Source organism: Macrotis lagotis, chromosome X (assembly GCF_037893015.1).
Source record: "Macrotis lagotis isolate mMagLag1 chromosome X, bilby.v1.9.chrom.fasta, whole genome shotgun sequence".
Classification (NCBI taxonomy): domain Eukaryota; kingdom Metazoa; phylum Chordata; class Mammalia; order Peramelemorphia; family Peramelidae; genus Macrotis; species Macrotis lagotis.
Window position 1 is genome coordinate 452,487,679 of NC_133666.1, and position 24,750 is coordinate 452,512,428.

The 24,750-nt window shown below is 34.9% G+C and overlaps 1 protein-coding gene across 1 annotated transcript in view; it reads right to left on the reverse strand.

The window, feature by feature from the left end:
- LAMA3 (laminin subunit alpha 3) overlaps window positions 1–24,750 on the reverse strand; it is a 231,751-nt gene that overhangs the window by 125,438 nt on the left and 81,563 nt on the right. Inside the window, exons 23-26 of the mRNA XM_074200327.1 lie at window positions 14,486–14,583; window positions 13,242–13,395; window positions 8,424–8,584; window positions 43–151 (exon numbers count right to left, since the gene is read on the reverse strand). Of these exons, the coding sequence (XP_074056428.1) occupies window positions 43–151; window positions 8,424–8,584; window positions 13,242–13,395; window positions 14,486–14,583 (522 nt within the window). The remainder of the gene's footprint in view (window positions 1–42; window positions 152–8,423; window positions 8,585–13,241; window positions 13,396–14,485; window positions 14,584–24,750) is intronic.

Below are 24,750 nucleotides of genomic sequence, written 5' to 3' on the forward strand. Positions count from 1 at the left end.
GTGCTCTTTTTGAAACAGGGTACCAATATGTCAACCACATACCAGAAGAAAATGGGCCAAATGTGCTTTCAGCTGGATCTTTGCATCTGCTAAGAGTTCATATACAGCAACACGGTTCAGTTCATCCACTACAAAACTCCGGCAGAGGAAGCTGAAAAAGGAACAGAATTCAAACCCTCATCTCTTAGAATTTTGCTCATTTTTCTCCTTTCATTGAGACAGCTGATTTTTTTCCCAGTCTCTCATATTTACACCAAGTATGGTACCTTTTTTCCTGGTTTAAAAATTCAATAATGACACAGATTCTCAAGTATTGAGCTAATAAGAAAAGTAAGAAGAGATAAAGGTTTTCAACTAGTACTAATATTTCAACTGTCAACCCAAGTCCCACCTTCCAGGTATGACTTTCTAACTTCTCTTTCTGTTTGTATTAAAATAATACCTTGACCACAATCATAGGAGCATAGCTTAAGAGTGAAAAGGGATCTTAAGGGTCATCTATTCTAAACTTCTCATTTTAAAGAGGTGGCAACTGAGGCTGAGGAAGTGATTTGCCCAGGGTCACTGATAAATGTCTGATAAAAGTCAATGATAAAGTCAGAATTCAAATCCAGGTCCTCTGATTTCAAATGTGGCTTTCTTTCAGCTATATATATATATATATATATTTCCTCTAAATATGGCACTACTCCATTGTCTCCAAAGAAATATGTCATTTCACAGGTGTAGATACTTCAACAATCAATTCATATCCCAACCCTTTTATATCTTAGTAGATCAATCAATTAACAAGAATTGGATAAGTAGCTTACTATGTTGCAGATTCTGATCTATGCACCTAGGATATAAAGCAAAGGAGCTCAGATCTTAATGGAGGAGACTATATATATTTAGAGAGAGAAAGCTAGAGCTAGAGCTAGATATAGCTAGATATAGATATAGATATAGGTATAGATATAGATATAGATATAGACATAGACATAGACATAGACATAGACATAGACATAGACATAGATAGACATAGACATAGGTATAGGTATAGGTATAGGTATAGGTATAGGTAGATGTAGATATAGAAATAGATAGATATAGATACAGATACAGATACAAATACAGATACAGATACAGATACAGATACAGAGATAGAGATAGAGATAGATATATAAAGAACACATATAATGTAACCTTGGAAAGGAAGACACTAGCAGCCATGGAGACTTGGAAATGTCTTCTTGAAGAAGTCTTCAGGAAATAGGAATTCCAAGGTGGGTAGATGAGGAGGGACAGTATACCATGTTTCACAGGCAAATAGCCAAGAGAAAGTTATAGATATGAGACAGATATGAGACCATGCATAAGGAGCAGCATAAAGGCCATAGCATGTAATATGGTTGAAAAGATAGGATAGGGTCATGTTGTAAAAAGAGGAGTTTATATTTGAGCCTATAAGCAACAGAGACCCACCACAATTTGTTGAACTGGGGGACTGACATGGAATGACCTTTAGGAAAATCACTTTGGCAGCTGTGTTGAGGTTGAATTGGAGCAGGGAGAGGATTAAAGCAATGATTAATAACACAAGTAGAGGTAATGAGATCTTCAATCGGGGTGCTAGATGTATGATCAGAGAGAACGGAATGGAAGTGTGAAATGCTGGGGAGGTTGAAATGACAAGATTTGACTACAGACAGGATATGGGCTCTGAATGAGAGTGAGGAGGTGAAGATGCCAGCAAAACTGTGAACCTTGATTGGAAGGATGGTGGTACCTTTCACAAAAATAAGGAAATTCAGAGGAAGGGTGGATTTAGGGGAAAAGATAATGAGTTCTTTTTTGGATATACTGAGTTGAGAAAACTATGGGACTTTTAGGCAAAATGGTAATTGGAGAAGCTGGACTGGAGTTAAGGAGAGGAAAAGGGACTGGAACCTACAGACCTGAGTGTCATTTGCATCAAGCTACCAATTGAATCCACTGAAGCTGATGAAAGCATAGAGAGAAAAATGAGAGGAGGATTTAGGATACAGTGAGGTTTGTCCATTATGATCCAGCAAAGGAGACTGAGAAAGACTATTAAGACAGATTGTGCTGAGCTCAGTTTTAGAGAAAAGCCCAGAGAAAGAAGAGGTAGTCAACAGTGTCAATATGATGTAGAAAGCCTCAATCAAGAAGGCTGAAGAAGAAGAAGAAAGGATCATATTATTGTTGTTTAGTCATTTTCAGTCATGTTCAATTCTTTGTCACCCCTTTGGAGGAGTTTCTTGACAAAGATACTGGAGTAGTTTGACATTTCCTTCTTCAGTTCACTTTACAGAAAAGGAAACTGTAATAAACTGAGTTAAGTCATTTGCCCAGGGTCACATACCAGGTAAGTGTCTGAGGCTGGATTCGAATTCAGGTCTTTCTGACTCCAGACCCAATGTTCTATCCACTGAAAAGGGGCCCTAAGATTTGTCTATTAAGAGATTATTGGTGATTCTGGAGATAGCAGTTTCAGTTGAATGATAAAGTAGGGAGGCAGATTACAATGAAGGTGAAAAGTGAATAAAAGGAGAGAAATTGGAAGTAACAAGTATAGACAGTTCTTTTTTAGGTATTTGGATGAGGAAAGGAGCAAAAGCTTGGAAGAATGGTAAGGTCTAGTGAGGGATGGATTTTTTTTTTAAGGGAATGGATTTATGATTTGCTGTAAGAAATTCCCAGTGAGGAAAATACAACTCCCAAAGCAGATCACTCCCTGCTCTACAATTTATAATCTTAGAATGTTTCCTGGGGCAATAAGAGATTAAATGACTTGAAACAACTTGCAATGCAATCACTATGTATCAGTCAGGACTTGAAATCAGGTCTTCCTGATCCTGAGGCTACCTCTCTAGCCACATATAAAGATAAGATGTCCTAAAGGAGAATTTATGTTTTTTTAAAAACATGAATTCTTAATCCAAAGGAATGACTATCTAATGAGGGAACTTTAGGCACAAATGTGAATTCATTTGAGAAGACTTCCCAAGAACTGACTCATAAGGCTGACCCTGTGGGTAACTGGCACCTGGAATTGGTTGGGGATGAATCATAGTTAAAGCTAAAAGGGATTGTAGAGATCATATAGACCCATACCCTCATTGTTTAGATAAACTCACCCAGATTGAGGTTATGTTAAATGTAGTAAAAGTCATGAAATCATTATTGATGAAGCCAGAAATTAAAGGACCTCTGAATTAGGAAAGACCTCAAAGATTCCCATACTAGCCTACAAATGAATATGAACCTTTTCTAAAACAAAACTGAAAAAGTAATTATCTTCTTTTGGTAGAAGACCTTCAGGGAGGGTATTCTACTCCCTGTGAAGGAAGCCTATGGAGCATTAATGCTTTGGAGAGCATTAATGATTAGAAAATTATTCCTTTTATTAAAACTAAATTAGCCTTTTACCAACTTTTGCCCATTGTTTCAGTTCTGAGCTCTGGGACTAAGCAGAATAGAGTTAATGGTCCAGGTCTTTCAACCAAACCTCACAGTATGAATCCACAACCCTCTATGTGACTGCCCTCTATGGGAGTCTTCAGTTTATCAGTGTCCTTGTAGAAAGTGGTACCAAGAACTTAACATATACATTAAGAGTGGTCTAACCAGTGCAAAGTGAAGTAGGCTCAACTCCTAGACTCTCTCTTTCTTAAAGCTGTCTGAAATTCTATTAGCTTCCTAGCTGTCTTTCATACCTCTGACTCAGATTGAGATTTCATTTACCATCTCTGAAAATGCCTGTAACTTTTTCAGACAAGCCACTGTCTAGCATGACTTAACTTTTATTTGTCAAGGTGATGTTTTTTGAACCCAAGTGAAAAACTACATTTAACTCTATTAAAGTTTAATTTTATTCAGTTCAGCATAATGATCTCTTCAAAATCACAGTTAATGTCTCGCTCTCTTCCATCCCTTCCTTGTCATATCCTATGCATTGTACTTCTCCCAAATCTCTCACATAATACAGGATGAAAAATTTACCCCTGGAAGAGGCCTTTGAGGTCATCAAGTCCAATCCTCTACTCCTTAGGATGTTAGGGTTAAGTGCCTCTCTCAGTTCAAATTCATGTCTTCCAGATGACAAGTTCAGCATTCTATCCACTACCATATCTTTATCCCCCATTCCCATTTCCTCTTCTATCTTTAAAGATTTCAATTCCTGCCATGGCTTCTGTTTGACTTCTCTCAAGTCTCAAACCTCTCTCCTTTCAGTTTCATTCATTGTAACGGGGTGTCAAACTCAGTAGAAAGGGCAAGTCAGAAGGAACCCTGTACCTATATATTGACTTAAAAAAAGTCAAATTAATATTATCTATCTTGCATGGAATTTTTATTTATTTTTGTTAAATATTTCCCAATGACATGCTCACTCCATCAGTGCAATGATCAGGGACAATTTTAGGGAATCTGTGATAGAGAACATCATCTGTATCCAGAGAGGGAACTATGGGGCTTAAATGAAGAACAAAGATTATTATCTTAAATTTTTAAAAAGTTGTCTTATGTATTACATTATTTCACTAGCTCTAATATTTCTTTCTTCCTTAAGGATATGTTTTCCTCTCAACACATTCAATTTTGATATATGCATATCATGGAAACAAATTTAAGACTATATCAAATTGCCTTCTCTTGGGGAAAGGGGAGGGATGGGAGGGAGGGGGAAAATTGTAAAATTCAAAAACTTGCAAAAAATGATTGGTAGAAACTACTATTGAAAAATACGTAGTATAATTGAAAAATAAATAAATTATTTATATAATAAAAATAAATATTTCCCAATGACATCTTAATCTATTTCAGTTTTTTGTATGATACTTCTCTGCACAGTTGCTAAAAATGTTTCTTAAGCTTAAGTGTGTTATCACATCACTTCCTTCCTCAAAGAACAGGACTGGCTTATTATTTTATTTCTAGGATAAAATGCAAACTTGTTGTTGGTTTGACATTTAGATTCCTTTCCAATTGACCTCTAACCCAAATCTCTAGAATGATCTTTACACTATTCCCTCTCTGGTCCTCTTCAATCTGGAAATAATGGTAGAGTAGCTGTTTCCTATACATCACTTCCATGTCCCTGATGTTATCATTTCCTTCTCCAAAAATCATTAGTTTTCCAGAAAGCACTGTTCAAGGACTACCTCTTCTACAGGTAAGCCTTTCCTGGTCTCCCTTTTTTAATTAGTCAAAGAATCATTTAGAGAAAAATGAAAGGATTCCCCAGGAGCAGTGGATTGAGTACTAGACTTGGAATAAGGAAGACACATCTTTCTGAGTGCAAATCTGGCCTCAGACTCTTACTAGTTGTATCCTAATCACTTCACCCTGTTTGCCTCAGTTTCCTCATCTGTTAAATAAGCTGGAAAAGGAAATGACAAACCACCATGAAAACTTCAAAATGATGTCACAGAGAATCAAACAACTGAAATGACTGAACTACAAAAAAGGACTATTTAGGAACACTATTGTTCTATTAGAAACCAGGAGGGATGGGATTTCAGGGAAGCATGGAGGGATTTGCATGAACTGATGCTGAGTGAGATGAGCAGAACCAGAAAAACACTATACACCCTAATAGCAACATGAGGGTGATGTTCAACCTTGAAGGACTCGCTCATTCCATCAGTGCAACAATCCGGGACAATTTTGGGCTGTCTACAAAGGAGAGTGCCATCTGTATCCAGATAAAGAGCCATGGAGGTTGAACAAAGTTCAAGGACTATTCCCTTTAATTTAGAAAAAAACCCAGATATCTTATTGTCTGATCTTGTTACCTCTTAGACTTCTTGTCTCTTCTTTTAAGGATATGATTTCTCTCTCATCACACCCAATTTGGATCAAGGTACAACATGGAAACATGCTTTCCGGGGTGGGGTGGGGAAGTAAGGTTGGGGGGGAATTGTAAAACTCAAATAATATCTTTAATAAAAAATAAATTAAAAAATAAATTTATTTTTCCAAATAATGTTAAAAAGGACTGTTTAAATGGTTCCATTGATTGCCTATAGTTAAAAAAATTCTGATCTCCCCAATTATTAGTGGGATAAAGAAACAATGTAGAGTATAAGTATTGCCTAGATGTTTTGTTGCAATTAAAAGTAATTCAGCCTTCTGCTAATGAACTCTGATTTCAAGTTGGACAAGCTTCTAATGACAAACACATTGTGGACTTATACTCAGAGATTGATTGAATCTGCAGGAATTATGACTTATCTGACAAACTTTTGCTAGCTAGTCATCTTCATGTATTCCTAGTGCTTTAGCACAACACCGTGCCTATACATGATTATATCATCGTGGAAGGTTCTTTATTTGGAAATTCCTTCTATGGATGCAGCTTATAACTCGTCTTTGACTTCTTAGGCAAATCCTAGGGAGATGGTTGGGGTATGAGGTTAATGAGTTACACATAGCTTTTAAGTGTTAGAAGTTGAATTTGAAGTCAGATTTTCCTGATTCTGATTACAGAACTCTATTCATTACTCTATCTGCCGTACTCATAATAGGAAGTTCATAGAATAGAATTGAAACAGACCATTGATGGAGGAGTCTTGGACTTGTAATGACTAAATGACTAAACTCATAATCACCACGGAAATCAAGATAAAAATCAGCAGACAGCCCTGATCCTCTACAGCACTGGGGAGCAGGCAAAGAGATTTATCTCTGGAATGCATTGCCTCTCCTCCATATTTCCTTCCTCTCACCAATTCACTCCCTGCTTGTCCAAGTTCTATTTCCTTTCCCGCTAGGTGCTCTGTTTCATGGTGATTTTTCTAATATGACTTCCTGCAAATCCATTCAGGGAATGACAATACAATTCCCATTTTGATAAATAATATCAATAGCTTAATTTGCATAGCAATTTAAGGTTAATAAACTACTTTTGTTGTAGAAACCTTGTGAGATAGGTGGAAAGACAAGTATGACCACACATATTTTTCAGATAAGAAAATGAGGGTTTGGAAAGACTCATCAACTGACTTATCTGTCACATAGCTAATAAATACCAGAGTACAGATTTGAACTCAAATTCTTCTGATTCCAAATGCTTCACACTTTCCATCATATTGTATCTCACAACTTTGGCTCCTCTCAAATTAAGATTTTGTCAACCGTAATGATGTACAACTATTTATTCTTCTTCATTATAGAAACATAAACAGCAGGACATTGAATTTAGAAATGTTATTTTATAGAAATGATATTTTATAGGTAAGGAAACTGATATCCAAAGAGGTCAAATAGCCTTGGTTTAGGTGACCCTGCTAACTAGTGACAAAGTAGGTACCCAGATTAATATTCTTTTTCCTTCACAGCATTTACCTCTAGGTCCTTCATGGTCTCTTGAGTTCAAATGACAAAATGAATAGTAGAGTTAATAAAAAGTAGGAAGCCATGAAAGAGAATGTGAAGCAATTTTCCACTTATGGCTATCAATGTTGAAATCCAGAAAGGTGGTTTAGGACCCCAGTGATTTTCAATTATAAATGCAATTTGGCCCAAGTGGAAAAATATGAGTGCTGCTTCTATAATGAAAGCTTTTCTATCCCTAAATAAGTGCATACTATCTTGAGATATAATATTTTAATAAAAAAAAGAATTTTTTTAGTAAGATGAAGATTTAGACTGCAAAATGTTTTGGAAAAGGGGGCCTTCTGTCTTTTGTGTGTGTCTAATCTAAAAAATACACAACAAATATTTTGTGCCTGAGGATATAACCCTATTCTGAAGGGTACAACATAAATTCGTTTATAGAGGGGTTTTCTTTGAGAGGAAAGACAAATCTAGAGCATAAAATAATAGATGTTTATTAAGTGCCTACTGCATGCTAGTAGCAAGCTTGTGAAAGATCCACAGTTTAGATAAGATAGAGCTTAAATAGTGCAGTAAGATAAGATAGAGCTTAAATAGTGCAGTAAGACATAATCCTTACTTCTGAGGCTTCTTTGCTTCATGTAATCCTATAGAATAATAATTAATATTTATGTGGCAGACAGTATGAGTACTGGTAATATTATTATATACTCCCCATTTTAGAGATGAAGTAGTGAGGCAAAAAAAAAAAATAAGTGATGTGCTGAGGTTCACACAGCTACTAGGTGTCTGAGGCTAGATTTGAACTTAGATGTTCCTGATTCAAGGTCCAGTGCTCTAACCACTGCACCACCTAACATACTTCCTAATCCATTTGAATGGGTTATTGTGCTATAACTGGGTGTATAAATGAAATGAATTTTTTAAAATGACATAGAAACAGAAGAGAGATGATGTAACTCATTAAAAATAAGTGAAATCCTTCTCAAAAGTGATTAAGTCTGCCCTACCAAAATATAAATAAAAATCCTTATAAGAAAACTTTTATCTGGATTCCACTCATGAGTAGAGAAGCTGCTTACCTGTATTTACAGCTATATATGTTGACTCGGCCTGCTGATGAAGGACTCGGGCTGTTAACATGCACATCAGCAACATAGAGCTGATCTTCTTCATTGGTATATTCAAGAACTATCACGTAGTGGTCAACTTGAGGAATGCTCAGAGTCAGATGCAATTCAATCTATTGGGGGGATCAATGGAGCCACAGTATTATTGCAATATAACACACATATGAGACTTTTCCATTTTTAATGACTAGGTTAAGTGATTAGAGCATCTCTGGCAATATTAGAGAAGTTCCATTATACATAGCTAATGTAGAAATATATTTTTAATGAATTCTTATATGTAATGGATATTGTAATTTGAGGCCTTTCAATAGGTGTGGAGGAAGGTAGGAGGAGAGAATTTGAAACCAAAAATCAAAATATATTTGTTTAAGAAGTGCCATTGTCTGAGAGCACTTAAGTTACTTGCTCAGGGTCATATAACTACTATGTGTCTGCAGCAGAATTCAAACTCAGGAAGCTAGATCTTGCTGACTTAGACCCAGTACTCAATCCATTCTGCCACCTAGTTCAGATCATGCTCTGCTTTTATTTAACTTATTAATTGCATAGTCCTGAGCACAATTGCCAGTGATTTCTGGGGTATTTTTTTGGGAAAAGAATATTGACCACTGGGTCTACCACAGCTTTTTATTACTTTTCTTAATGTACTATCCATAGGATGTCTTTTCAATGTCTTCTTGGAAGTGTTTGTTATATATGAAATGGCTCAAGCTGATGGGTTTTTAGAATTTGGATAAAGGGCAGGAGAAAAATATATGCTATCTTTACTTTTTCCCTATTTTCATTAATCATGTATGATATTTATTTTAAAAAACTTTCTGTTACTTTTATTGATGTCTTTTGGTTTTATATCACAGTAATTTCCAAATATATACCTTATATTTCTCTACCCAAAAAAGCCATCTCTTGCAATAATTATCTTAAAACAGAGGACTTTTAAATTAATCATTATGAATCTATGGGGTGATCTTAAAGTTAAAGGGTCTTAACCTGCCATGAACCTCTCCATCAGTCTGGAAGTCTAAGGATCCTTTTATAGAATAATGCTTTTAAAAACAAACTAAAATGCATAGGATTACCAAGGAAAATAATTACATTGTAATAAAAATCTCAGGATTTTTTAAAAAATAAGTTCATAGATTGCAGGGCAAGGATCCCTGATCATGTGGCATTTCATACAGCTTTTCATAGATGGCATGCCTATTAAATTCATAGAGGAACCACAGACTCAAGGGGAATGTTACATTATGCATAATAGACTCAATATTCGGAATTATCTAGCTTTACTTTCAAAATGACAATGACTGAGAAGATCTGTCTTGATAACCATTCATGGAGACATTGTGTGTGTGAGGGGAATGGAGGGGGTATTAAATGATCCCTAGGAATACTATGAGCAAATAGTGCAATATGGCTTCTAAAATTAAACATAATTTTTTTTGAGGCTAAGGAGGTCTGTATGAGGGGCCACCCAGTGTAGAAAATCCATTCATGAACACAGACTGGACAACAGTAGTTCTATAAGTTCTAGTCTCTGACAGTTGCCTAGGGACATTGAAAGGTTCATTTGTCCATGTTCATACAATTCATGTCTTGCAGAGGGGGGACTGGTTAAGAACAACCTGTGGCAACAGTAATAGAAGCCTAGCTTCTTGAGATCAAAGGAAAATGGGGGGAATTGGAAAAAGGGGGCTCCCTTCCAGTTCTAAATCTCTAATTCTATGAAGTCACAATTCCACCATACTCTGCATTGCTCAAAGTAGAACCAGAGTCCTACAGTACTTCACTAAGACTGGGCAACATATTTTTTAAAAACATTAACAAAGTAGAATTGAGTGTCCATGGAAGTATGAATAGGATGTGAGATTGGGAAGCCACATCATGTGAAAAAAATACTTTGTAAACCTCAAGGTGCTATATAAATGGGAGCCATTATCATCATGTTTATTCTTATTTTAGGGATATATAACTTCTGGAGAAAAGAAGATCACTTAAAGATCACTCTCTTTAAGCATTTGAGGGATTTACAAGCTGTGTGAACCTGAGTAAGTCATTTAACCTCACTGAGCTAGTTTCCTTATTTTTTCCAGTGGACTCTAAGATCTCTTCCAGATCAAAATCTTTTGTTCTATAAGTTGACAATTATTGCTGTTTGTCCTTTGTTCTCAAAGAGGACCATGCCATCAGGGAGGGGATGCCATGGCATACAGGGAATAGGATTTCAGTAAGGGAGGGCTGGGTAAAGGCACATGTGGAAGAAGGATTAAATTAATCTGTGTATCTCAAGCACAAGGGGACAAATTATAGCCATGGGTTGAATCTAATCCAACTGCCAGATTTTGTATGATTAGCTAAGAATGGAAGGGTTTTGCTGCTGTTGCTGCTGTTTTTTTTTTTAACTTTTTTAATTGTCTACTAAGAACAGGATTTGGATGTCAGGTTACAGTCTGCTGATCACTGCTCTAGAAGACAAAAATGGGATCAACGGTCAGAAGTTCCAAGGAGTTTGTGTTGAGTTTTGCCTCAAAATTAAAGGCAATTTTTGAGTAATGAGAGTTGGTCCAGACAAAAGGGGCTGTCTGGAATTTTTCTGAGCGTGCCATCATTAGAAGTGTTCAGACAAAGGTACTGATGACCATTGGAATAATAGAAGGAAGTTTGAACTAAGTGACCTGGGAATTCTTTTCCCAGCTCTAAGATTATGAGTCTGTGAATTTCTGGATGGCAAACTAACAATTTCACCTAAAATTCAGACAAGGCAGCATCTCCACAAAGGGGAAATTCTGGTAATAGCCAGTAGCCCAGACGTGGATTTATGCATCATCCAAAAATCAATATTCATCCTCCTTACTCTCTAACCTTTGCAGCAAAGGGCTCCCTTCCACAAAGCTGGGGAATTAATGCAATGCTGAATCAGAGGAAGGGACACTTCCTAATGAATCACCATCACCATATCCTGGGAGATCTGCCATCATTGACAGATCCCTCCCAGCTGCTTGGAGAATATGGAAGTGAGTTTTTTAAGAAAACATTTTCTTTAAAAACATACTAAATCTTTAGCCTCTACACAGAAGAACTGAAAGGGCTTTTAGAAACAATTTAACCTGGGGGGGGGGGTCTGAGAACCTGTTTTATAATGTATTTTGATAACTGTATTTCAACACAATTAGCTTCTTTTGAAATCTTATGATTTTGTTTTATGAATTTAAAAACATTATTCTGAGAATAGACTTCCCCAGACTGCCAAAGGGGAGGGTCTGTAATACTCTGGTTGCCTCAAAAAAAATTGTTAAATAAAAAGGGAGGGTACTGAGGTAGCACAGTGGTCCTTAAGTCAGAAGCACCTAAGTTCAACTCTAACTTCAGATACTCACTACTCACTAGCTTTGTAATCCTGGGCAAGTCACTTAATTCTAATTGCATTAAAAAAAAAGAATTATCAAGATATCCAATCACCTAGTTTTATAGATGAAGCAATCAAGACCAAGGAAGTAAAATGACTTGTCAAAGGAGACACAAACTGACCAGAAAGTATTTTATGATGATGCAGTCCCTACAGTAATCTATGTGAAATGTGATTTCACCAACAATGTATCCTTTCACCTGGCAAAAGAAGTCCCCAAATGAACTTTTCTTCCCTATAATTTAAAAGTTTATGATATATAATAAAGTATAATCTTTAATAAAGTATAATATAATAGAGTAAATATAAAGTACTATAATAAAGTATTATATAATAAAGCATATATGTATAAAGTACTACAATAAAGAATAATAAAGTAATCAGTATAAATAAATGGATAGAATTTTAAATTATGTCACATTTGGGGGCCTGCTTTCTTCCTAAGCCTTAAATAACATTTTAAAAATTGTGAGTCTAGAGACAGATAGGTGGCACAATGGATAGAGCCTGGGCCTTGGAGTCAGGAGGACCTGAGTTCAGACCTGAGTTCAAATCCAACATCAGACAACATAAGAATTGCCTAGCTGCGTGACCTTGGGCAAGTCACTTAACCCCATTGCCTTGTCAAAAAAAAATATGATTTAACATTAATAAGTATCAAGGGACCCATCCTTTTACAGATGAACTAAACACTCCCTTTGGTCTAGCTGTCACAGATGTGAGTATGAAGAATTTAGCCATTACAGATTGTCATTTCCTTAGCTTAAGGGGAAGGAGAGATACTGCCAGGTCCTTTGGGGGGGGGGGGGGTTAATGTAAAAGAACAATTTTTCCAGAGATCCTTTAGATCAAGACTCTCAGAGGCCTGAATGGTTGGGGGAAAGGGACTGGAAGGATACGTGGGGATTTTGCCTGAAGCCTAATGATGATGATGATGATGATGATGGAGACAGCTAGGTAATACAGCAGAAAGGGTATTGAACTCAGAAATACACTCTAGCTATGTGACTCTGGACAAGTCACTTAACCTCTCTCAGCCTCAGTTTCCTCATCTGTAAAAGGACAATAATAATAACACCTCCCTCATAGAGATATTGCAAAGATCAAGTGAAATAACATGTATAAAGCAGTTTGAAAACCTTGAAACACCATGTCAATGCAACTATGATTCTTCCTATAATGGGAGCTCTGAAAAATAGTTTTACTAGCGATGTGTGAGAGAAATCCTCCTAAGCACCCTCTTAACTTGGGAAAAACCATGGGAAAGGAATGTATAACCTACATCAGATTGTTTTAAGGCAGAAATATGGATACAGTAGGAAGTGACATCTGTTAATAATGAGACAATAACCCTGAAATCTAACCTCTCTCCCGCTGATATCCACCATGACAGGATGTTCGGGGGTGGGCTTCCGAGTAGTCAAGGTTCTTGGCTTTCCATTAAGGAGGAAGAGCTCAGCTTCACAAGCCAAGACACAACCAAATCTGGTCAACGGTAAATGCTGATAAAGCAAGCAACTTAAAGAAAAAAAAAAAGCAAGTTAGGATGCACAGGTCATTCATTAAAAAAATATCAGCAGATAGCATTTATATAGTCCTTACTATAAGCTAGGCTCTTTACCATTATTACCTCATTTAATCCTCAAAATAACTAGGAGGGAGGGGTCATTACTATAACCTCACTTCACAGTGGAAGAACTTGCTCAGGACCATTCAATTAGTAAGTGGCTGGATTTGAACTCAGGTCTTCCTGCCCCCAAGTTCAGTGCTTCATCCACTGAATGAATGTCTCAATCAACACACTCATAAACACCTGCTATGGATCAAGCACTCTTTTAGGGGATGGGAATGCAGATAAAAAGAATGAAATACTCTGTCTCTCAAGGAGCTTCTATTCTATCAAGAAAAAACAGAGTGACCAAAATTCATTCAACTCAAGGAGATTTCCTTTTAGGATTCCCATTATAGGAACCATTCAAATGATTCTAACAATGTGACTTCAATGGAACAAGTCTAGAACTATCAAATTGGAATCTATTTCAAACTCAACTAGCCACAGGCTGAGTTAGGGAGCTGCCCAAGATGCAGTCCTCTGGGTAGGGCACCTGAACATGTCTCAGCATTTCCTCAGGCTGTACAGAATAGTGAGAAGCAATATGACAGTTTACCAAGTGAATTGGTAAGTTGTTGGTTTTAGAAGAGACATTCTGTTCCTGCATATCAAACCACAGTCATAACTGTGAGCTGGCATTACTGAATGTCAAAGTGCAATGAGCCTTCCTCGGGAAGAAACTCTGCATTTAATGATTTAAGTGAGCTGGAGAAGCTTTTTCAGTTGATATCACTGAATAAGAAGATTAAATACCAGTACAGGGGGTAGCTGGGTGGTGGTGGGTAGAATGCCCAGACTGGGGTCACAAAGACTCAGCTTTATGAGTTCCAACCTGACCTCAGACAGAATCCTATCTGTGTGACCCTGAGCAAGTTGCTTCACCCTGGTTGCCTCAGTTTCCTAATCTGAAAAATGAGCAACTCACCAAGAAAATCCCAAATGAGTTCACAAAGAATCAAACACAATGGAACAACAACAAAACAACAAATTACTGACTTTTCTTTAATGGGTCCTGAATAGGTACAGGGCTCTGTGACTGGTAACTGCAAGATTGAAGCTTCATAATAGTTTCTGGGTAGTAACACCAGGTAATCCTAATTAAAAAAAAAAAGAAAACACCATATAATTCTTTTTTTTAATCACCAGACAATCTCCAAAAGGAAAATTCAGCAATAATATCAATCAGGGTGATGATTAGCATCTCCCTGACTTATAGACTACTTATAAGGGTTTGTGTTTTCTACCCTGGCTTTGGAGTCTCTAAGTAGAATTGGACTAGTCCAATTCTCTTTTTGGAAAAGAGACAGGCACATAATCTCAGAATTGCCTAGAATAGTGAGATTTTAAATAACTTTCTCAGGATCACACTGGCAGTATGTGTCAGAGACAGGATTTGAACCCATCTTTCTGATTTCATGCCAGTCCTCTCTGTCTCTCTAGCACATATATAATTACTCTCCAAATTCATTTTCAGGCTTTGACATTCAAATTTCAATGTAAAATTTTTTAATGTAAAGGGAAATAATACTGTATCTAATATATATAAATTTTAAAATAGAACTCAAAAGAACAAAAATCATCTTTAATCAGTGACACTGTAAAAGTTATATGTGTCCCTAAAAATCTTGGTATAATTTTACACTATTGAAGATTAAGCTATTCAAGACAGATTTTTTTGAATACTCTGTATAGCTGTTATAACTATATTGTGAATTGTGATTTTTTTAAAAAAAAATCCATGCATGATATTAACATTTAGAAAACACTACCATGTTAAGCACTGGTTTGTAACCCTAATGAGTCATGTAACTAAAATGGTTTAAATTGTGATTTAAGAAATAAGGAGGACGTATAAATGCCTCTGAGTTTGCCAAGTTAAGCTCACAATGAAAACTTGGCCAGTTTTTGACAAAAAAGCAAGGCTCAATCACAGGTTTGGGCATGGATTGTTATGCAAGTATTTGTGTATGTCTCTAACTCCAGGAGCCACAAATGAAACATCCTGAGTAATCTTTGCAAGGAGTATTGGCCTTTCCTTCCCAGTCCAATCTGGTACTTGGAACAACACTCCCAGAAAAAGAGAAACCTTAGTGATGGGAAGGTTAGGTGATTCTCAAAAACAAGCTATACTGACTACCCAGCAGATTGCTAGGCCAATATGAAGGCTGGTATTTAATAAAGAATATAAATTAATACTAAATTTCATTAATCTGGACACATTGCTAATCTAGTATAGTTTTAAGAGGAATTTAAAATCTGACGAACTGCATTTGAAGACATAAGGGATTTTCCTTCTAACATTCATTTCTTACTTGTTTTCAGAAACACCCTAGATTTCTAACAATAAAGACACCTCCTGAGGAAGAAGGTGGGGAACTTGATTTTTCTCATTCAGACAAAGGGCCTATTAAAATCTTACCATTTCTGAGCATTTATTAAGGAAGTTCAGATAAGAAAATCTACACATTTATTTCCCTTTCTCTAATAAATCTGCATATGCATATGTGTTGGTGCATATATAAATATTAATATACACCTATGTCATAGCTAATGTACATTAAATGAACATAAAAGATGCCTATTGTCAACATTTCTACAGTGCTTTTCTCAGTCTTGTGATCTAAAAACAAAGTCTGTGCACTTGATCAGGGACTGTTAGTATGTCAAAATATTGTGGATAAAGAACAAAGGATAAATTATTTTTTTGTTTACCCTGTTGTCCTCAGTGCTAATTGTTGGAGCCTTTTACTTTGATAGGAGAGATCTTAACAATTAACATAAACAGTTAACAGAAAGAAACTATTAAGTTGAAAACTTTATTTATCAACACAGATAAAAATCAATTAATTTGGGGAAGGAGCACAGGAAGGAAGAAATAAATAACACTGTAGTGCCATTTTAAGGTATTGTCTCTTTAAGATATATAAAGCAGTTTAATGCTGAAAGGAACTGAAAAACTATTTTTGTGCAGTCATTATATTAACTGATTAATTATTGCTTTGCTATAGATGAACCCTTTAATGCCTCAAAGGAACAGGAATACCTAGCATATATATATTTATATATATATGCACATTTTTGTGTATGTATGCATTATATTTATGTATATCTGTATATGCATGTATATGTATTTACATATGTATATATATATATATATCTAGCACTTTTAGGTTTGCATAGCGCTTTACACATTATCTCATTAAAAACTTTGATTTAATAAAAATGCTAAAATATGTATATGAAGAAATACAGTTAGCAGATGTGATCTGAGTAATTTGGGATAGAAAATCAACTGTGGTATAACTATAAAGATTTATATTAATTGTGAAGGATGAAGGGTGATGCCTCATTGTATGCCAGTAGTTGACAGTTTAAAGGACAGAGAAAGACTGTATTTAAAAATGAGAGAATGTGAGTAAAGATAGGTTCAAGGATATATAATGAGATGATGTAATGTATTGGGAGCTTAAATCTCTAGGCATAGAGGTCCCTCATGATATTTGCAATAACTATTTTAGGATATAAGAGGTTAAACTAAGAAATGAGAAATCACAAAACTATGAGGAGGCTGAGGGATAATTTTAAAAAGGTCTGTTAATTTCAGAGGGGAAATTTGGTGAGTTGTTGCCTTTTAAGTGACAGGTGAGTCACCGAAGTGCCAAGGTTTAAGAGATGAAAAACCAAATCTGAAGATTTTTTTTTACTTTCCTCTCTGTTTTTTTTAAAGGAAAAAGATATTCAAGAAAAGTCAAATTTTGTAGCTGTGGCTTGGGATGAGATGCAGACATTTAATTGGATACTGTAGAACTATAGCAAGTGAAGAGTTTCTGGACTTGTTTGCCTTGCTCAGAGAGTCAACTTGATTTATTTGATGCAATTTGATTGGATAACATGGTATTGTGGTATCTCTGCCGCCAAAAAGTATAATGCTGGTAGATCTCCTAAACTCGGGAATTTTCCATTGCAGTGGGCTCAATTAATCAGATGTTCATACTCAGCATTAAAATAGTGAGCCCCTGAAAAGAGGTGACAATTGAATTTCCTAAGGATGGACAAACTGGCCTATAGAATTTCCAACTAGTGGTCACTGAGCCTCTGCCTGAAGGTCTCCAAGGAGAGCAAATCCAACACTAATAGAGTCAGGCTATTCACCTTCTGTACAACACTACTGTTAAAAAGGCTTTCTGGACATCTAGTCTAAATTTGACTCTCCAAGTCTTTCTTCCACATAAAACCCTTCACACTAGTGTAGCTCTCCCAACGGTTTTAGAACAATGCCTCAAATCAAATTCTGGAGCAGCAGAGACAACAAAAGGTCAGAATGAGATATTCCATTGCCTAGGAAAACTTATGAAGTTGGAAAGAAGATCTGTGATATGGGGAAAGAGGTTGGCCCAGAATCTATGTGAATGAAAGAAATATCAGTGGTGGGACTAGCACCAGCCCAGTGGGTGGGAAGCAGCAGTTGTTTCAGCAGCAATCAAAACAGAGACTGTCAGCTGGTCAGAAAGAGATTATAAAACACTCCTGGCTAGCACTGCACATAATACCAGATGCTTTTTACCACCTCTATTGCCTCTATCTACTTCTGGGTAATAGTTCAAGGACAGAAAACAGTACTTTCAGTTAAGAGGGAGTGGAAACCTTGAGGGGCAACATCGTTGCCAGCCCCAAGGGATGAGGGACCCTGAGCAGTATTAATTGCAATGCCATGGCATCAGGGTCCTACCTGGGTACAGGCAGTGACCACACCCATCCCCAGACCACCTAGCTCTGAAAAAAGCAGTAAGAAAAAGTCTAAAGCTTTGAGACACCCTACCACCACACCCACTGAGAATGGAGTCCAACATTAACATAAAGTTCCATATCAAGAAATAGAGTCAAAAATTGAACAAATAAAAAAAAAAGAACCAGACAATAAAAAGCTACTAGGATGATATGAAAGATCAAGATACAAACTCAGAAGACAATGAAGTCAAATCAGTTACAGACAAATCTTCAAAGAAAAATGTGAATTAAACAAAAGCCAAACAAGAATTCTTTGAAAAGCTAAAAATGCTTTTAAAAATCAAATAAAAGGGGTGGCTAGGTGGTGCAGTGGATAGAACACCAGCCCTGGAGTCAGGAATACCTGAGTTCAAATTTGACCTCAGACACTTAATAATTACCTAGCTGTGTGGCCTTGGACAAGCCACTTAACCCCATTTGCCTTGCCAAAAAAAAAAAACAACCCAAAAAATAAAAAAATAAAAATCAAATAAGAGTGGTATGGGAAAAATAGGTAAAGAAATGAAAGAAAAGGAAGGAAATTATGAAAAGACAGAAGCTTGGTAAAAGAGGCACCAAAAATGCCAAAGAAAATAACACCTTAAAAAGAGAGAGCTGGTTAACTGGGAAAAAAGACAACAATTCAGTGATAAAAATAATTCCTTAAAAAGTAGAAGTGTGGGGAAAGCTAGGTGATGTAGTGGTTTGAGCACTGGACCTAGAGTCAGGAGGACCTGAGTTCAAATTCAGCATCATTCAGCCTTAATGTTTATCTAGCTGTGTGACCTTGAGCAAGTCACTTAACCCCATTGCCTTGCAAAAACCAAAGGAAAAAAAAAAGTAGAATTGTACAAATGGAAAAAGAGGGACAAAAACTCTCAGAAGAAAATAATTCCTAAAAAATTAGGATTGGGCAAGTGGAAGCTAATGACTCATGAAACATCAAGAAATAAAAAAAATAAAGTCAAAAGAATGGAAAAATACAAGAAAGTGACATCTCATTGGAAAAAACTGATCTGGAAAGCAGATTGAGGAGAGATAATGTAAAGATTATTGTTATCCCTGAATGCCAAAATCAAAGACAGCCTATTACAAAAATTTATCAAGTAAAACTGCCCCACTGTCTTAGAACCATGAGGTAAAAAAAGACATTGAAAAAATCTGTCAATCACCACCTAAAAGAGGTCCCCAAATTAAAATCTCCAAGCATGTTGTAGCAATGTTACAGAATTCTCAGGTCAAAGAGGAAAATACATCAAGCAACAAAAAAGAAATCAAATACTGTGGAACCACAATCAGAATTATACAAGATTTAGCAGCTTCCATTTTGAGGAGGGGAAGGCTTGGAATATGATATTCCAAAAGACAAAATAATTGGAATAATCACCAAGGATAACTTACACAACAAAACTGAATATAATCTTGCCAACTAAATGTCAAAATAGATACATGCTCTAGCTATAAAGAGAGATATTACAAGAAAATTGGAACATGGAATATATTATTTATCAGACTTATGAATAGGTGAACAATTTATAAATAAACAAGAGATAGGGAACAAAGTTAGGTGTAAAATGGATAATTTTGACTATGTTAAATTAAAAAGGTTTTTCACAAAGAAAATAAATGCAGCCAAGATCAGAAGGAAAGCAGAAAACTGGGGGAAGGGGGGATTTTATAGACAGTTTCTCAGGTCTCAATTTTCAAATATATATATAAAGAATTTTTTCAGATTTTATATTCAAATTCAAATCTATAAGAATACAAGTCATTCTTGATTGAAAAATGGTCAAAGGATATGAACAGGTAGTTTTGCAGTGAAGAAATCAAAACAATTCATATGAAAAAAAATTCTCAAACATTATTGGTTAGAGAAATGCAATTTAAAACAACCTTGAGATATCATTTTAAACATACCAAATTGACTAAAATCATTGAAGATGAAGGGAATAATTATTCAAGATGATGTGGAAAAATTGGAACATTAATTCATTTTTGGAGGAATTCTGAACTGATCCAACCATTTTGGAGAGTAATCTGGAATTATGCCCAAAGAGTTATAAAACTGCCTATACCCTTTGACCCAGTAATGCCACTACTAAATCTATTTTCAAAGATGATTAGGGGTAAAGGGGAAAAAAAACCTTATATGTTCTAAAATATTCACCAGCCTCTTTATGGTGGCAAAGAAGTGGAAATTACAGGAGTGACCATCAATTGGGGAATGGCTATATAAGTTGCAATATATTCCTACTGTGCTGTAGGAAATGGTGAGTTCAATAATCTTTATAAAAAAAAGGAAAGATTTGTACAAAATAATGAAGAGTAAAGTGAGCAGAACCAAGAAAACATTGTATACAGTAATAGCAATATTGTTCTAAGAATAACTATGAATGAAAAAAGTCATTTTGATACTTATGAATACCCAAATTAACTATAAAGGACATATAAAGAAAGATATCTACATTCAGAGAAAGAATTGATAGATATATTGATAAATAGAAATATCTATAGAATAATGTTTTATATATATATATATATATATATATATATATATATATATATACACACACATATATATTTGTGTCTAATGGTAGCCATCTCTGAGGAGGGAAGAAAAAAGGGAAAAAAGGAAATATATATACTAAATTTATTCTATATTTAGAGGAAATAGCATGTTGTATATAATGGATTTGTTAATTTCATGTGCATTCATCTTTTTATTAAATTATAGTATAGAAATTCTTGTTTTTATTTAATAAAAGAAAAATGAAAGAAAAACTGAGTATAATACTTCAAGAGAAAAACAGAATATTTCATGAAATTGAGGACATGAAAATATTCCTGATTAAAAAGACCAGAGCTGACTAGAAATGCTTACTTTCAAATACAAGACTCAGAAGAAACAAAAAGATCAACATTTAAGAGAAATCATAAGGGACTCAAAGTTAAACTGTTTATTTTTCCATATGGGAAGATGATATATGGATCTTATAAGATCTTCAAGGGCAGTTAGAAGGATACTATATAGAAAGAAGGTGCAGTAGTGGATCAATTATGTTGGAATGTAAAAAAATAAAAGATAGGTGAGAAAGAGGGATCTGATAGAAGGGGAAGGGAGAGGAAAAATAGGAAAAATAATCACACATAAAAGAGAGGGGAAGAAAGTTTTTACAGTGGCATGGAAAATAGTGGGTGTGGGTGGACAGCACTTGAACCTCACACATTTAAACTGGTTCAAAAAGGGAAAAAAATATATAAATATATGTGAATTCATACACACTCATTTAATAGAAATCTCTTACTCAATGGGGAAGTAGATAAGAAAAAGGGAGGGTGATTAAAGGGAGGGTAGATGAAAGAAGTCAAATATTAGAAGCAAAACAGACTTTAGAAGAGGGGAAAGAGAAAAAGAGATTAGAGAAGGATAAACAGAAGGAAACAGGAAGGAAATGCACAGTAAGTAATCATAATGTAAATGTGAGTGGTATAAACTCACTCATAAACCAGAAGTGGATAGCAGAAGGGATTAGAAACAAGAATTCAACATGCTGCTTACAAGAAATACACTTTTAATAGAGCGACACACACAAAGAATTAAAATAAAGGAATGTAGCAGAATCTCTCATGCTTCAGCTGAAGGTAAAAAAAAAAGACCATGGTAACAATTATGATCTCAGATAAATCAAAAACATAAATAGACCTAATTAAAAGGGAAATCACATCTTACCAAAATAAAATATTATCAATACTTAATATATGTACCAAATGGTGAGAATCGAATTCTTAAAGAAAAAATATATAAATTATAGGAGGAAATAGATAATAAAACCATACTAGTGGGGGACTTCAACTTTCTCTTTTCAGAGCTAGATAAAGCTAAACATAAAATAAATAAAAAACAAGTCAAGGACATGAATACAATCTTAGAAAATTTAGATATGATAGACCTCAGAAGAAAACTGTATGGGAATAGAAAGAAATGTGTGTGTGTGTGTGTGTGTGTGTGTGTGTGTATCTTGTTTTCAGTGATACATGGCACCTTCACTAAAATTGGCCATATTTTAGGACATAAAAACCAAATGAAGAAAAGCAGAAGCATTAAATGAATCCTTTTCAGATGATAGTGCAATAAATATTACATTTAATAAAAGACCATGGACCCATAGATTAAAATCTAATTGAAAATTAATCTAATCCTAAAAATTAAGTGGATCAGACAACAAGTAATGGAAACAATCAATAATTATAATAAAGAACATGATCACAATGAGAAAACACTGAAAAATTTGTGGGATACAACCAAAGCATTATTTTGGGTAAAATGTTTATCTCTAAATGCATATATCAATAAAAGAAAGGAAAGAATAGATCAATGATTCAAATCCTAGAAATCAAAGGAAAGATTAATAAAATTGAAATTAAAAAACAAAGCTATTAAACTAACATAAAACTAGGAAGCTGATTTTATCGGGCAAAAGTCTACAAAGTAGACTATCCATTGATTCATTTGATTTAAAAAAAAGAAAATCAAATTTTCAAACAGTTTCAAAAACATAAAGGGTGGATACACCATCAATGAAGATGAAATTGAAGCAATCATTAGGAGTTATTTTGTCCTATTAAACAACCAATAAAACTGCTAACCTAATGAAATGGATGAAAATTTACAAAAATATAAATTGCTCAGATTAGCCAAAGGAATACTTAAGTAATCTTATTTTAGAAAAAGTAATTAAATAATCCATTAATGAGCTTCCTAAGAAAAAATCCACAGGACCAGATGGGTTCATAAGTGAACTCCACTGAACATTTAAGGAAAAATTAATCCAATACTACATAAACTATTTGGGGAAAAAATAAGTAAAGAAGGATTTCAATTAAATTCCTGTTAAGACAAAAATATCATTTTGATATCTAAATTAGGAGAACAAAAATAGAGGAAGAAAACTATAGACTAATTTCCTTGATGAATATTAATGCAAAAAATTTAAATAGATTGCAGAAATATAACAAAAAGATTATTTATTATGACCAAGTATGCAGGACTGGTTCACTATTAGGTTCAGTAATAACTGATCAGCTCAATAATAATAATAATAACAAGATCCATAAAATTATATATCAATAGATACAGAAAAAGTCTTTGATTAGATTCCCAAAATAACTTTTGGAAAAAGAATTCCATTTTGAGTTTCTCAGATGTTATAACTCCTCTAATTATATGAGAATTTGTATGATGTAACTTTTGTTACTTTTGTTTGGATGTAATTAAACATCCAACAAACATTTATGAGACATTTGATATATATGGAACTCTATGGCAGACAAGCAATCTGAAAAAAGGACCAAGTTTAGGAGCTCCTTTGTGTAGTGGCAAGAATTGGATATTGAAGGGATGTCCTTCAATTGGAGAATGGTGGAACAAGTTATGGTATATGAATGTAATGGAGTACTTTTGTTTTATAAGAAACCATGAATGGTCAGACTCCAGAGAAGCATGGAACAAATTACAGGAACTGATGCTGAGTGAAGGGAGCAGAACCAAGAGAACATTATTCACATTAATAACATTGTGAGTTGATCAACCTTGATGGGTGCAGCTCCTCTCAGCAGTTTCAGAGAGCTAGAACAACCCTATAAGACCATCTATGGACAGTGTTATCCACATCCAGAGGGAAAAAAAATAAAATGAAGAAACCCTACAGAATCTCTTTCACTTTTTAAAGAAAATCTCTCTCTTATGTTTTTCTATCTTATCTCATGGTTTTCTTTCTTTTCCTTTAATCCTAATTCCTCATACAGAAAATGACTAAGCTGAAAACACGTATATGTGTATATACAACATTTAGACTCTTCACCTCTGGGGAAAGGGGGTGGGAAGGGAGGCTGGAAGAAAATGCCATGTGGATGAATGTTGAAAAACTTGCATAACATGTAACCGGAAAAAAATAAAATAAAGTATCAATTGGAAAAAAACAGTTTAGGAATTTTATAAGTATTGGTGATGAATTCTTTTCTTATGGCAGTCAATTCAGCAGTGAAATATTGTCCAAATTTTGAATGATGAAAGAAGCAGCTTGTTGAAGGCTTGTTTGGTTTATCATATTTTCAAGACTAAGTCAGAAGCTTCCAGCTCAAGAGGATCTTATCAAGCTACAAAGTTTTTAAGCAAGGGCCTTATGATAGACTGTACAGATTATACCCAGGTGACTTGCAGGCACATTTTGGGCCAGATCATTTACAAGTGTATTAATGGAAAAAGTATTTACTCAAAACTACAGATCCTTGGACTATGGTATACTTGAAATAAACAACATGACAGAGGATTTTTACTGAATCTGTGGTATTTACTTGCCCTTTAGCCTTGTTTTACTTAATTACTAGAAGGGAAAAGCATGATTTATAATGGAAACCTAAAAGTAGAATTTTGAATAGAAGTGATACTGATTTGATTAGAGAATCTTGTCAGTTATATGCTATAATTAACTAAG